A 12500-nucleotide genomic window follows, 5' to 3' on the forward strand; every position below is an offset into this window, starting at 1 on the left:
CCTCTTGGTCAAGTAGTTGTCCAATTAGATCAAAACAAAAACAGTACCGAGGACAGATAAGTAAATTGTTTGTTTTGGACTTACCTGGAGCCATAATTTTACATATAAAACATTTAGGGGTCGTTTGGTATGAGGTATAAGAAGGTATAAAGCTGGTATAAAAATTTAACCACCTTAATACTTCGTTTGGTTAGCAAACCAGATATAAATTATCTCAGGATTAAAATTAATACCGAAATAATTTATACCTTATAAAGGATGGGGTAATTAGCTCAGGTATAACTTATACATTCTTCTTACAAATTATACAATTGTCACATTTAATAAAACATACTAAATAATAAATAAAAAGTAATCCCAATATAACTTATACCAAGATATTCCGACATATGCCGTATTAAAACTAAACGACCTTTAAAATATTGGTACTCGAGTCAAAGTCACTCTACTTTTTTATTTAATTTAACGTATCAACATGATACCCACTTTTTACATGTCAAATGAAGAAAGTTCTGTGCCCGTCACAAAGTTAAAACTTTTCAATTTAATACCTCCTCTTGTTAATAATAAGTGATCAATTTATTTTGGATGCACACACTAAGAAAATACTAAATTCTAAATAAAACTAGTTAGTGTGATTAAATTATTCTTAATTAAATATTGAGTTAATGCGAGGAGTAAAAGATTTTTTAGGGATACGTGCATAAGGGTAATTTTGAAAAAACAAATTAAATTTTTTCTTGATTATATAAATGGACACTTATTTTGGACCAAAATAAAAAAGCAAATTGATCACTTATCGTGGACCGGACGGAGTATTTAGTCCAAAACTTTGTCTTCCAGTGGCTTTCTATCTTAAATGGTGTAGCATCTTATGATTGAAGCTTTAAATTTGTTGGAAGACGAAGGAAACTGGGGAAGGAACATCATTGAGTAAGGTGGTGTTCGAATTGAAGAAGAGTTATTACAATATTTTAGTTTTAAATATGAGATCAAGAAAGGAAACATTTCGATATGAGCAATAATGGCTTGAAACAAACATCCGGCCTTGCCAATTCCTATACTATGCAAAGAAAGGGATCAAATTTGCATTGGCCACAAGTCTCATCTCTCAAGAAAAAGAAAAAAAAAAATATAAAGGGCTAGGACTGAGTTAGATTTATTTAAGAGATCGACTAAACATACAAACCTTCTCAAACAGATTTAGACAATCTTGGTTGTCGTCAAAATCAACTTAATTTTGTCCAATCTTGAATATACTCCTGGAAAGACAATCTAGCTGTTAATGAAAAGTTAAATATGGTAATATACACATAAAACAAGCTAAAGCTCCTGGAAGTATCCTTTAACAGCTTGTTTGGATGGTCGTTACCTATTGTATCGTATCGTATTGTTACTTTAAATACGATGTTTGTTTTTATTGTTACTTAAATTTTATTGTATCGTATTGTTAAATCCGTCGCTACGTAACGACGAAATATGCCACTTTATGTAAAGACCGATTTGGTGTAGTTGCGTCGTTATCTTGTCTTTTTCTCTCATCTCACCCTTAACTATTATTAAATTATTTTATTTTATCATTTACCCTAACTTTTTATATAATAAATTTACCCTGTATCATAATTTATCTTTATAATATTACAAATTTATTCTTCATATTGCTAGTGCATGATATCATAAAACAACGGCAAACGATACAATCTATCCAAATATTGTATTCATCACGATATAATACAATACAATACAATAAATTATGAAACGATGTGTAACAACCATCCAAACAAGCTGTAAGTTGCCTAATTATATTGGCAAATACAGTGGTCATTCACGTTAGACTACAAACCGCTGCCACCTAATTCTGTGGTAGATTATCAAATACTATTTATATTATAGCATGTTTGGCCGAGTAGCAGCAGTTTATGTTTGGCTAATTAGTTTCAAAAGTATTTTTGAACAGTAATTAGTATTTGATCAAACTTTTAAAAACTGTTTCTAACTGTATTTTTCTCAAAAGTCCTTCTCATAAAAGTGCTTGTGGAGAGAAATTATTTTTTTTTACTTCTCCTCAAAATTACTTTTTCCCTTCTAAAAGCTTGGACAAACACCTCAATTTTTAACACAAAAAAAAAAAAAAAAAAAAAAAAATTGGCCAAACAAGCTACTAGTTTAACACCATAAGCTTTGAGACATCTTAAGCCGCTAATGGATCGGCATAACTTTTGTTATAAATGTTTAAGCAACATGCTAAAAAAGCCTTTAGTACGTAGAGGCAAATGTACGGCATATATCAAATTAGTCAGCATCAAACTATAGCTATGTCCATCCTACCATTTCAATGTTTTCAAATTAACAACAATAAATCCAACGTAATCTCATAAGTAGAGTCTGGAAAAGGTAATGCGTACTGAAATCTTTAGATTCCATGGTCTGCCTCTAAATCTCTAACCTTGCATTAACACTACTTCACATCTCGTCAATCATTATAATGTCATCGGCAAATAACATACACCATGACACCTCCCTTTGAATGTGACGCATCAATGTGGCTATTGCCAGGGCAAATAAAAATGGGCTAAGAGCTAATCCCTCGTGCAAGCCCATCACAACTGGAAAGTGTTCTGAGTCTCCTACCACGGTTCTTACATGGGTCTTAGCTCCATTATACAAGTGAAAATCTCGCTTTATACCTATTAAGCCAAACTATTTACCTTTTAATACCCATGCCCAAACTATTTACCCTGCCTACCCAGTCGGCCCAATTTATTTACCCGGCCCCCATATTTCACGCGGCCCAATCTACCCATCTCTCCTTATCTTCGATCCAGCCCACCTATTTCACCCGGCACAAGTTTCCCACGCTTTTCTTCGTTCTTTAACAGTTAACATGTAGACTAGAGTACAGTTTCCAAATCTCCATAGCCAACCGATGAGAACGCAAAATTCACCCACATTCGAGTTTTTAATTTTTTTTTCTGATTCCGTTCTATCTCTTCGTCTAGTACCTATTTTTGGGTGACATTTTTGCTTTGGGTGAAATTTTTGCTTCTGAAAGTACATTTTAGTGAAAGTGGGTTTTCAAAATCATAGGATTTTTGTGTTTTCCTTTGTACTTTTGTGAATCAATGTCTATGGGTTGTTGGTTTCTCTATGGGTCGGAAGCATCGTGCGCGTAGATGGTGGCGTCGTGGACAATATCATTCTTCAATACAAGTAGTTGTTGAATCCGTTGCCTCAGCCATGTCTGTTCCTAGTTTTTCCTTATTTTCCGATTCTCAGTCTCTATTTAGTCGTAACCCTAGCAGTAGTCATGTTGAAAACACAACTGAAAATGTAGAATTAGAGGGTGGAAAAGGCAACAATATTAATGCTTCGTTAGTCGATGAAACTCCCTACCTGTCATTACCCGACACAAATTTCGAACCAGTCATAGGAGGTGTTCCTATGACTGATAAGGGAAAAGGTAAAGTTGTTGAGAATTCTGAGTTAGGGGGAAGCCGACGTGAATTCGTGCCTAAAACAGAGACTCAACCAGTAAATGTTGATTGTAGCGATGATTCTCAGTTAAAGAAGAAAAAAATTGGTATCGCACCCAAGAAGGTAATTTTCTTACAATTATGATCTTTGAGATTTTTAATGTATATTACATTGTTATTTTTTGATTTCTTGTTATGCTTTTATATTATATTATAGTTATAGTCAGTTGTGTTAATTTTAAGTGGATTCTATTTCTTCAAGTTCATTCTGTACATTTACGAGAACTGTTGTAAATTTATTACGATTTCCATTTATCTGTTTATTCCAGCTATCCGTTTCATCAATGTTCAGTGTGACGTAATAGTATTTATAGCTGTCAAAATCCATCATTAGATGATTAACTAAGAGAAAATCAAGTACCAGCAAATTTTGAGTTTTTGGGTGAAGTTCATTTGAGCTATTCTATGTGTATGTTTCTGTGATATTAGCAAAATTTAGGCCTATCATTCTGCTTAGAAGAAGTAAAAGATATCAGTTTGTATACATTGTGTTTGAGCATGAAGGAATTGAGTGATCTTTTCTAGTATATTGTACAGACCAGTTAATTTGCAATAATGAGCTTGTTAATTTTGGATGGCATATTTTTCTTTGCTATTAGTTTCTCAATGTTTTTGAATCAATATAGACAGATTAAATTAATGTTCTGTTTGAGGTTTAAAAAGAGTCACTGATTCAGTAGTTGTTCTAGTCAACCATATTTATTGAAGCCAGAGCTGCTCTGTGTAATTTCTGATTTTCAGCTTTGCATTAGATGGTTTTGTACATGATTTAGTATTTAGTTGACAGTGGTGGAGAGAATCATGGAAGGAATGGGACCGTGTAAGTTAGGAGTGCAGAATAAGCTTTTCTTTATAGGTGGCATTGTGTGGATGGGGTCAATGGGCGAGAAGCGCTGGTACTGTAGCATAAGTTCCTTGTCGAATATTAGCTATCTTGTAGTGCAATTTGATGTGAGTTTATGCTATTCTTTTACTTCCTTAGTAATCTCAAGAATATGCAAGATGAAAAGTATTTTGCTACTATCCTCTAAAATATGTATTTGATAAAATAGTTTCCGGATACTGTAGATTTAATAGCTAAGTTTCTTTTGGCTTTCCCTCCCTAGTAATATTGAATATGCATCTTCAAATGAAACAACTTAAAGTAAGTGTATGCATTGATGGTCACTTAGTATTGCTGCAAATTGTTCCCACACTATTTTCCTTTTGTTTCCTTATAAGTAAAATTTGTAGTTGCCGGAAATTAGTCAGTAGAATTGTATACCCTGCCGGTATAGTTATATGTCGTATTGGTATCGTATGGTAGTTGTAATATTTTTAGTTGGTTTAGTTGCATTTTAAGTGAATTCTATTTCTGAAATTATTTTATATGAACATGTTTTGCAGTGTTGGGATTTCCTTGTGCTTATGGACTTAGATTATAAACCAAAGGTTGATTGGGATACCAACTACCATGTTATTCATCAATTGAAAGCGAATTTATCAAAGAGGCAACTTCGACTGTTTAAGAAAACATGCTTTGGCTTTTTTTGGATCTGCCACCAGTTATTGTGCAGATTCGGATTATGCACCATTTGCTTATTAGAGAAGTACATCATGAGGTGAAAAATGAGATTCGATTTGTAGTGAATGATTCTAGGTTGCGCTTTGGCTTGGGTGAATTTGCACTTGTTACTGGGTTGAAATGTAAGGGTGATACAAGTATAGAGAGCATAGCAGAGAATAGGTTGATTTCAAAATATTTTGAGACTGCATCCATGACATTTGCTCAACTAGCAGAATGTTTTAAGAAGAAGAAATGGGAAACAGATGATGATGCGTTGAAGATAGCAGTTCTTTATTTTGTGAACAACTTCTTACTTTCTCAACTCAAAACAAAGGTTATTTCACGGTCTTACATTGACTTGGTTGAGTGCGGTGATTTCAATAGTTATCCCTGGGGTATAGATGTTTATAAAGCTACAATTGACTCGTGTTCCAACAAGTTTCAAGATAAGCCTTCTTTTTATAGACTCGGTGGCTTCCCGTTGGCTTTACAGACTTGGTTGTATGAATGCTGCCCAAGTTTGGATGGTCACTTTGCTGATCATCTTGGAAACAAACTTCCACGAATTTTGAATTGGGTAGTCATGGGTCAAATACCGAATGAGCGAGTTGCTTTGCAAATGTGTAGCTTGCAACGCGAGCAGGTAATTTTCTCATAATTTTATTGCCTCTCTTAATATTTGGTACAGTAGTTTAGTCACAGTTGTAGCAATATCCCAGTTCAGTGATATACTCTGTTGGTATACATGTATACTATATTGGTATTATGTATACTATATCCCAGTTCAGTGATATACTCTGTTGGTATACATGTATACTATATTAGTATCATATGGTAATAGGGATCTTTTATCTTTCCATACTTTATTATCATTTTTATTTCTAATTAGTGTGCTTAATAATTGCAGCTAAAGAACATCACCTCAACTGATGATGAGAAGCAACTATTTGATGTGCGTGGTCTAAACTTTGAAATTGAAGTTGAATGCACTGACAGTCAGCCCGATAGCTTTCAGGTTTTTGGCACTCAATTACCAAAGACACAAAGTATGTATGAAAGTACTGGAGGTGATTCCCAACCTACCAATGCTGAGGTAATGAAGGAGTTACAAGCTTTGAAGCTTTTTGTAGAGACCAAGTTTGAGGAGGTGCTTGCAGCTATTGGTAGGCAATCAATGAAACCAGAGGGATATCAGCGGTATTGATATTTTATATAATATAATGCTATAGTATATTGTTCAAAGATGCAATATATGCTTATAGGATACTATTCCATTCTTTACTTTTAGTGCACATAGTATTCTTGTAATATACATAATACTAAAATTGTTAGTTTCTTATTTTCAGAATAAGCAACAAGATAATGATCCTGACTTTCGTGAGATGCATAATGATTATGACCAGTTTGAAAGTTGCCACGTTGGGAATAATCCTGTAGTTCTTGGAGATAGCACGCCCAAAGCGCCTTCTAGTATGTAAATCACAAATTTGATTTTTTTTTTTGCTATTGTTTTTTGAAAATAGTACTCTTGCTTATACTTTTATATGTTTAGTATCTGGTTTTGGTGGGGTTGGTCAAGATGGAGGTACCACTGGTGTCAATGTGAAGAACGTCACAGCAAGTGATGGTGTAGTTAATGATGATTTTGGCTTAGATTCTAACTTTGAACTGTCTGCATCTGCAATTGATCAAATCACCGCCATTACACAACAAGCAACATATAAGCAGTCATCTCATGATGTTAAAAAGTCGGGTCCTGCTCTGCTGCCATCAGGAATCCCTGTACAGATACGAGCAAATGTTGTTATTGAGTCTAATACTACTTCACAGGGTACGATGTTGATGTTACTAATTCTGTAGTTAGTATGTAAATGATAGGTTCTTGATAGTTTTTTAATTTTTATTTAAGTAGTGATACTGATAATGCTTTTATGTGTTCAGCATGTCGGGTTGATAATGTTGGTCAAGTGGATGTTGGTGGCAGTAATGTGAATTTGCCTTCTGGTAATGTCTTCTATATATAACTTTTCATTCTTTTTTTCTAAATTTGTATATTTATTTATTCACTAGCATTTTCTAATTTAAGCTCCATGTCGACACGAGGGTGATCTTCACTTGGATTCTGATTTTGAATATACTGATTCTCAACTTGATATAATTGCTGCCATTACATAAGGAGGGAGACGTAATGTAAATCATTTTGGAAATGAACTGACAACTCGTGCTGTAAATAAGTCTAAACCTGATCAGTCGGTATCAAGAAGTATTGTCCAGATACAAACAGACATTGAAACTACTCCTGCAGTTTTCGCACGGAGAAGGCGCCCCGCAGCTGTAAAACAGTCGCCGTATAGGAATGACTGGCAATCTGGTGTTAGTGCAGTTGGGGGATCCTCGAAGGTTATCAAAGGAAGATTTCCATTTGTAAATGACATTTCAGAGTCTGTTGATTTTAAGCTTATGACTGCATTCTCAAACTTTGTTGAAGCAAACATGCAATTGGGAGAGTGCATATTCGTTTCCATGTACTTTTGTTTTCATTTTTTCTTAATGTTTGTTGTTATATTTATTATCCATATCTTCTTTTATACGAAATAGGGAAGTGTATTTACCTGGTGATCAAAAGCTAGAGCCTTGTTTTGACTTTGAAGTTGAACAGATTGATGATAAGACGTTTTTCCATACCTTAAACTATTCTGGCAGGCCGCTCTCTAGTTCGGTATGTGTACTGCTTTTTATTTTTGTTGTTGTAGTAGTTCATTCATATTGTTAGTGGTAGTCATGTTTTCTTCTTCTCTTTTTTGCAGCACTTGAATATTATATTTTACTATCTTAGGAAGAAGGCGAATATGGAATTAATATGCCAATCAAAGTTATAACTACAGATACTCTTTTTCATAATATCATTCAAAGGGTTTTCACAGAATTTGTAAAAGGTGGGAAACAAGATCATTTGATTGATAGATCAGACGATATCATGGAGTACATGAAAGAATTTAGGATGCATTGCAACACTCCATGGCACCAGGTTGATCATGTCATTTTTCCAATTAATTTGGCAGAAATTTGGCATTGGATATTGGGGTGTGTGTCATTCCACAAGAGATGTTTTTACGTATATGACTCGCTACGTAGTCGAAAGCACAAAAAAGCTATTCAAAAAGTGGAAGAGTCTTATGTTGTGTTGATCCCCCTATTTCTAGTTAGTATTGAATTTTATAACCAAAGAAGTGACATTGTAGTAGAAAATGGTCTGCACATGGGAAAGAAGTTGACTGATCCTTTTGAGATTGAACTGATTACAAATCTGTCAACACAGCAAAATTCGTAAGAATAGTTACTTTTTTTACTTTGTTTTCCTCATTCATATTAACATTTTCACTTCTAATTGATTTTTATAGTCTATTCATTTGTTTTATTTCAGAGATTGTAGAGTATATATTGCTTACTTTGCTGAGTATATTATTGAAGATCTTCCAATCCCTGTTACCAATTTTGATGTGGATGGTCTTCGAGCTAGGTTTGGTAAACTGTTGTGGCACTATGGGAGGAACAAGCAGTTGCATGGCGAATCAAGTGAATCTGAGGCTCCAGTAGCACCTAAAAAGACTCATGGAAAGAAACACAAGAAGTAGTATAGGTCTCTTTTTGGTTTTAGTTAATCGTATCATGAAGACTTTGCAGGATTTTAATAGTTTTTGGTGAAGTATGGTATTATTAGTAGTAAATGACCTTCTGCTGATTCAAGACTGTAGGAAACTTGTGCCTTTATAAAATATTTCCAGCTGCTAATGTTTCTTTTGTCGTATTTAATTATTCTGGTTCAGAATATGTGGTATAGATTTCTTCAAGTACATGGGGGTTATCAGTTTAGTTATGTCTCTTGATGCTGAAAATTTGCTAATTTTGTTTCTGATTTCAGCTTGTTTTATTAGGCCTTTCTTAGGCTTCTTTCATAAAGTTGTTGGTTTATTAGGATGTCGAGGTCCATTCCTTTGCCAGAGGGTAAGGTTTAATGGATTCTACAAGTAAAAATTAGGGGAAGATGAAGCGAACACTTCCAACAACATACAAAGTAGTTGTGACAGAAGTTAAATGATCTGCTTTCGAATGTGATGATGGTCTAAGCTTTAATGTTCATCTGTAGTTTTAGCATAGATGGTGTATTAGTATAGTAGAACTATATACCAATCAGGTATACTGATATACCATTTGGGTATCACATTGTATTTGACTCACCTTTTTTCCTTCAGCAACTAGATGTAAGTACTGACATGAGTTGCAAAGCGTGCACATTTTGGGTATCACGTTGTATCTGGTGCACCATTTGTATTTCTGCGCACATTTTGTTTTAGCCATATTAGTGCAATACCACTATATACCAGCGAGGTATACAAATATAACATTTGGGTATCACCTTATTTTAATGTACCTGATGATGTGCAATAACTGCATGTAAATGGCTTCCAATTTGTTATACTTCAATACAGACATGAGCTGCAAAGCGTGCCCATTTTGTTAACAAAGTATGTACAAATGTTGCATTTGCAGCACCACTTCTATTTCTGCACATATTTTGATACTAATAAGATATACAGATATACAGATATACCAATAAGGTATACAGATATACCACTTGGGTATCACATATATATTTTAGCATCTTTTTTCCTGCAACAACTAAATGTAAATGCATCCCACTTTTATATACTAAAATAGAAAATAAATAGATTCTTATTAAAAATACAAGTAGTCATATAAATTTGTTGCCAAAAAGTAATTTCTCAAAGAATCATCATACCAAATATATGTCTAGTGCAAGAAATGCATTTTATTTTTTTGCAATTCAAATGCTATGATTCTACGATATATGAGTTCTATAAAAACATTGAAGCATTATATCAATCTCTCTTTGGAATATTTCGGCATGTTCTCCGGTTGTGTCCTTTTCTCTCGCATAGTGCACATGTAACAGTATTTCCTTCCCAGCCTCCTATGCATCTCTTCTTTTTAGGTCTTCCTGGTTTGATTTTTCCTTTTGGTGGCAGTACCACCTGCGAAGAGACATCTTCTGGAATTTGCCACGTTGTTTCATCAGGCAATGGATTTACTGGTATCTCATATATTTTCAGCAAGTAGTCTATGCTGTAGTAATTTGAGCAATACTTGTATGAATCCATATGGAATTTTTGTATAACTGCCATTGCATGTGGACATAGAATATCGTCTAGTTGAAACCTCCCACAAGTGCAGTTTCTTTCATATAGGCGCACCACATTTCTTGTTTGGCCATCAATTACTAAATGTAAGAATTCAGTTTATGGCAACACCTAGTATAATTTTAATTAAGAAAAGTCATTAGCTATATGAAGTAATAGTATTTCTTAAATAACAATATTCAGTTGTTTAGTGAAATCACTAAGGTAAAAAGGTAAAAATACAGTAAATGCAGTGTTTTTATGATTTTGAAAATGCATATCGTCATCGTCTGTGATAAGATAGTATTATCTGCCAATATTTTTTCATACTTTACACCAATCTTCATAAATGATTCCACTGCATCCTTCCGATTGGTGTAATTCCATTTTTGAATCAATGTTGTCATAAAGTCAAGCAAATTCACAACTGGGAGGTCTCTTGCGTGCTTGTTTGCTGCATTTACTGATTCCGCAATATTCGATGTCATGGTCATGGTTCTATTTGCCTTGGAATGCGCCCGGGACCATTTATCATATCCAATATCCATTAGGTATGTTTTCACTCTACTATCAATAGCTTCTAACTCTGCCATATGCCTGTTGAATTCTTCAATAGTGTATGCTCTTGCTAACTCAAAATATACTTCTTTGATTTGTTTTTGGCTCTTCCTGAAGTTTGTCTTTATGTTGTTCCACAGATAGAACATACATGCACAATGAGGGACTTCTGGATAGACAATTGAAGTTGCTTTCCATATAGCATCATGCCTGTCTGATACAATGCACATTCCCTCTCTTTGTCCATAGGTTTCTCTGAACTGCACGAAGAACCATTCCCACGATGCATCATTTTCCGAATCAACAATTGCATATGCAAAGGGTAGAATTTGTCCTGTAAACCCAAAGAATAAAATATCAATTACAACACACTATATTAATTTAGCATTTCATATAGTAGTATAGTCATAGGTAGGTGCAGGTGTGTAGCAAAACAACTATATACTCTGTTGGTATACTTGTATACCATACTGGTATCATATAATATTTGAAAATGTTTTTTGTTTCTTTAACTGAATGTAATTGGATTGTACACAAAATATTAATTTAGTATTTCATATAGTAGTATAGTTATAGGTACGTGCAGGTGTGTAGCAAAACAATTATATACTCTGTTGGTATACTTGTATACCATACTAGTATCATATAATATTTGAAATGTTTTTGGTTTCTTTAACTAAATGTAATTGGATTGTACAAAAAATATTAATTTAGCATTTTATATAGTAGTATAGTTATAGGTACGCGCAGGTGTGTAGCAAAACAACTATATACTCTGTTGGTATACTTGTATACCATACTGGTATCATATAATATTTGAAAATATGTTTTGTTTCTTTAACTGAATGTAATTGGATTGTATTCTTACCCTCTGCGTCTTGCGTAGAAGCCGTGAGTATGGTCCCTCTATATGTTGACTTTAAAAAACTTCCATCAACTACAACTGTTGGCCTACAATAGACCCATCCTCTAATCGATGCATATATAGCTATGAATGCATACAAGAAGCTCCCATCTCCTTCAGTGTGTAGTCGTGTCACTGATCCTGGGTTAGCGTACTCTAACATATAAAGATATGTTGGCATTTTCTTGTATGATTCACTTGGTGATCGTCTCAATAATTGCATTGCTTTTTCTTTTGATCTCCATGCTTGCATGTAGCTTAAGTCCATACCATATGCTTTTTGGATATCTCTCTGGATATCTGTTGGTGTATATATGGTTTCGGGTCAACAAGTTTATCTTGTACCACAGCTGCAACAAAAGCTGAGACAGCTTGCTTTTGTGAACAAAATCTCTTATCAGTTAAACAATTATGGACAGAATTGAAATCCGTCACTTTGAAAAGATTTGATGCTCGTAGGCTTGATGCTTTAAGTCTCCAAGTACATCTTTCATCCACGCATTCAAGGATATACCTGTTTATAATACAAATACAGTTATGTATAATATTTTATTGATAAAAACACACACAAAAATCCATACAATTATATACTCACATGGTATACTCTGTTGGTATACTTATATACTGTATCAATATCATATTTTGCTGATAAAAAATATAGACAAAGCAGCACAATTCTATACTCACATAGTATACTGATTTAGCATACATATATACTATATTGGTATTATGTTTTACTGATAATAACAAAGACAAACCAA

General features: G+C 33.9%; 2 protein-coding genes across 2 annotated transcripts; one reads left to right on the forward strand and one right to left on the reverse strand.

Moving 5' to 3' along the window:
• Window positions 1-3147: 3147 nt before the first annotated feature.
• Window positions 3148-8714, forward strand: LOC138887097 (uncharacterized). The gene is made up of 11 exons (XM_070168813.1): window positions 3148-3597; window positions 4920-4988; window positions 5090-5722; window positions 5987-6226; window positions 6426-6549; window positions 6632-6910; window positions 7021-7083; window positions 7256-7604; window positions 7678-7798; window positions 7916-8406; window positions 8504-8714. Exons 1-11 carry the CDS (start codon window positions 3148-3150, stop codon window positions 8712-8714), a joined length of 3030 nt encoding a protein of 1009 aa, XP_070024914.1.
• Window positions 8715-9383: 669 nt separating this feature from the next.
• On the reverse strand, window positions 9384-11992 carry LOC138887098 (uncharacterized). Its single transcript, XM_070168814.1, has 5 exons — window positions 11704-11992; window positions 10608-11169; window positions 10134-10224; window positions 9512-9576; window positions 9384-9414 (listed from the first exon to the last, which is right to left on the reverse strand). Exons 1-5 carry the CDS (start codon window positions 11990-11992, stop codon window positions 9384-9386), a joined length of 1038 nt encoding a protein of 345 aa, XP_070024915.1.
• Between the last annotated feature and the right edge of the window lie 508 nt (window positions 11993-12500).

Source organism: Nicotiana sylvestris, chromosome 3 (assembly GCF_000393655.2).
Source record: "Nicotiana sylvestris chromosome 3, ASM39365v2, whole genome shotgun sequence".
Classification (NCBI taxonomy): Eukaryota; Viridiplantae; Streptophyta; class Magnoliopsida; order Solanales; family Solanaceae; genus Nicotiana; species Nicotiana sylvestris.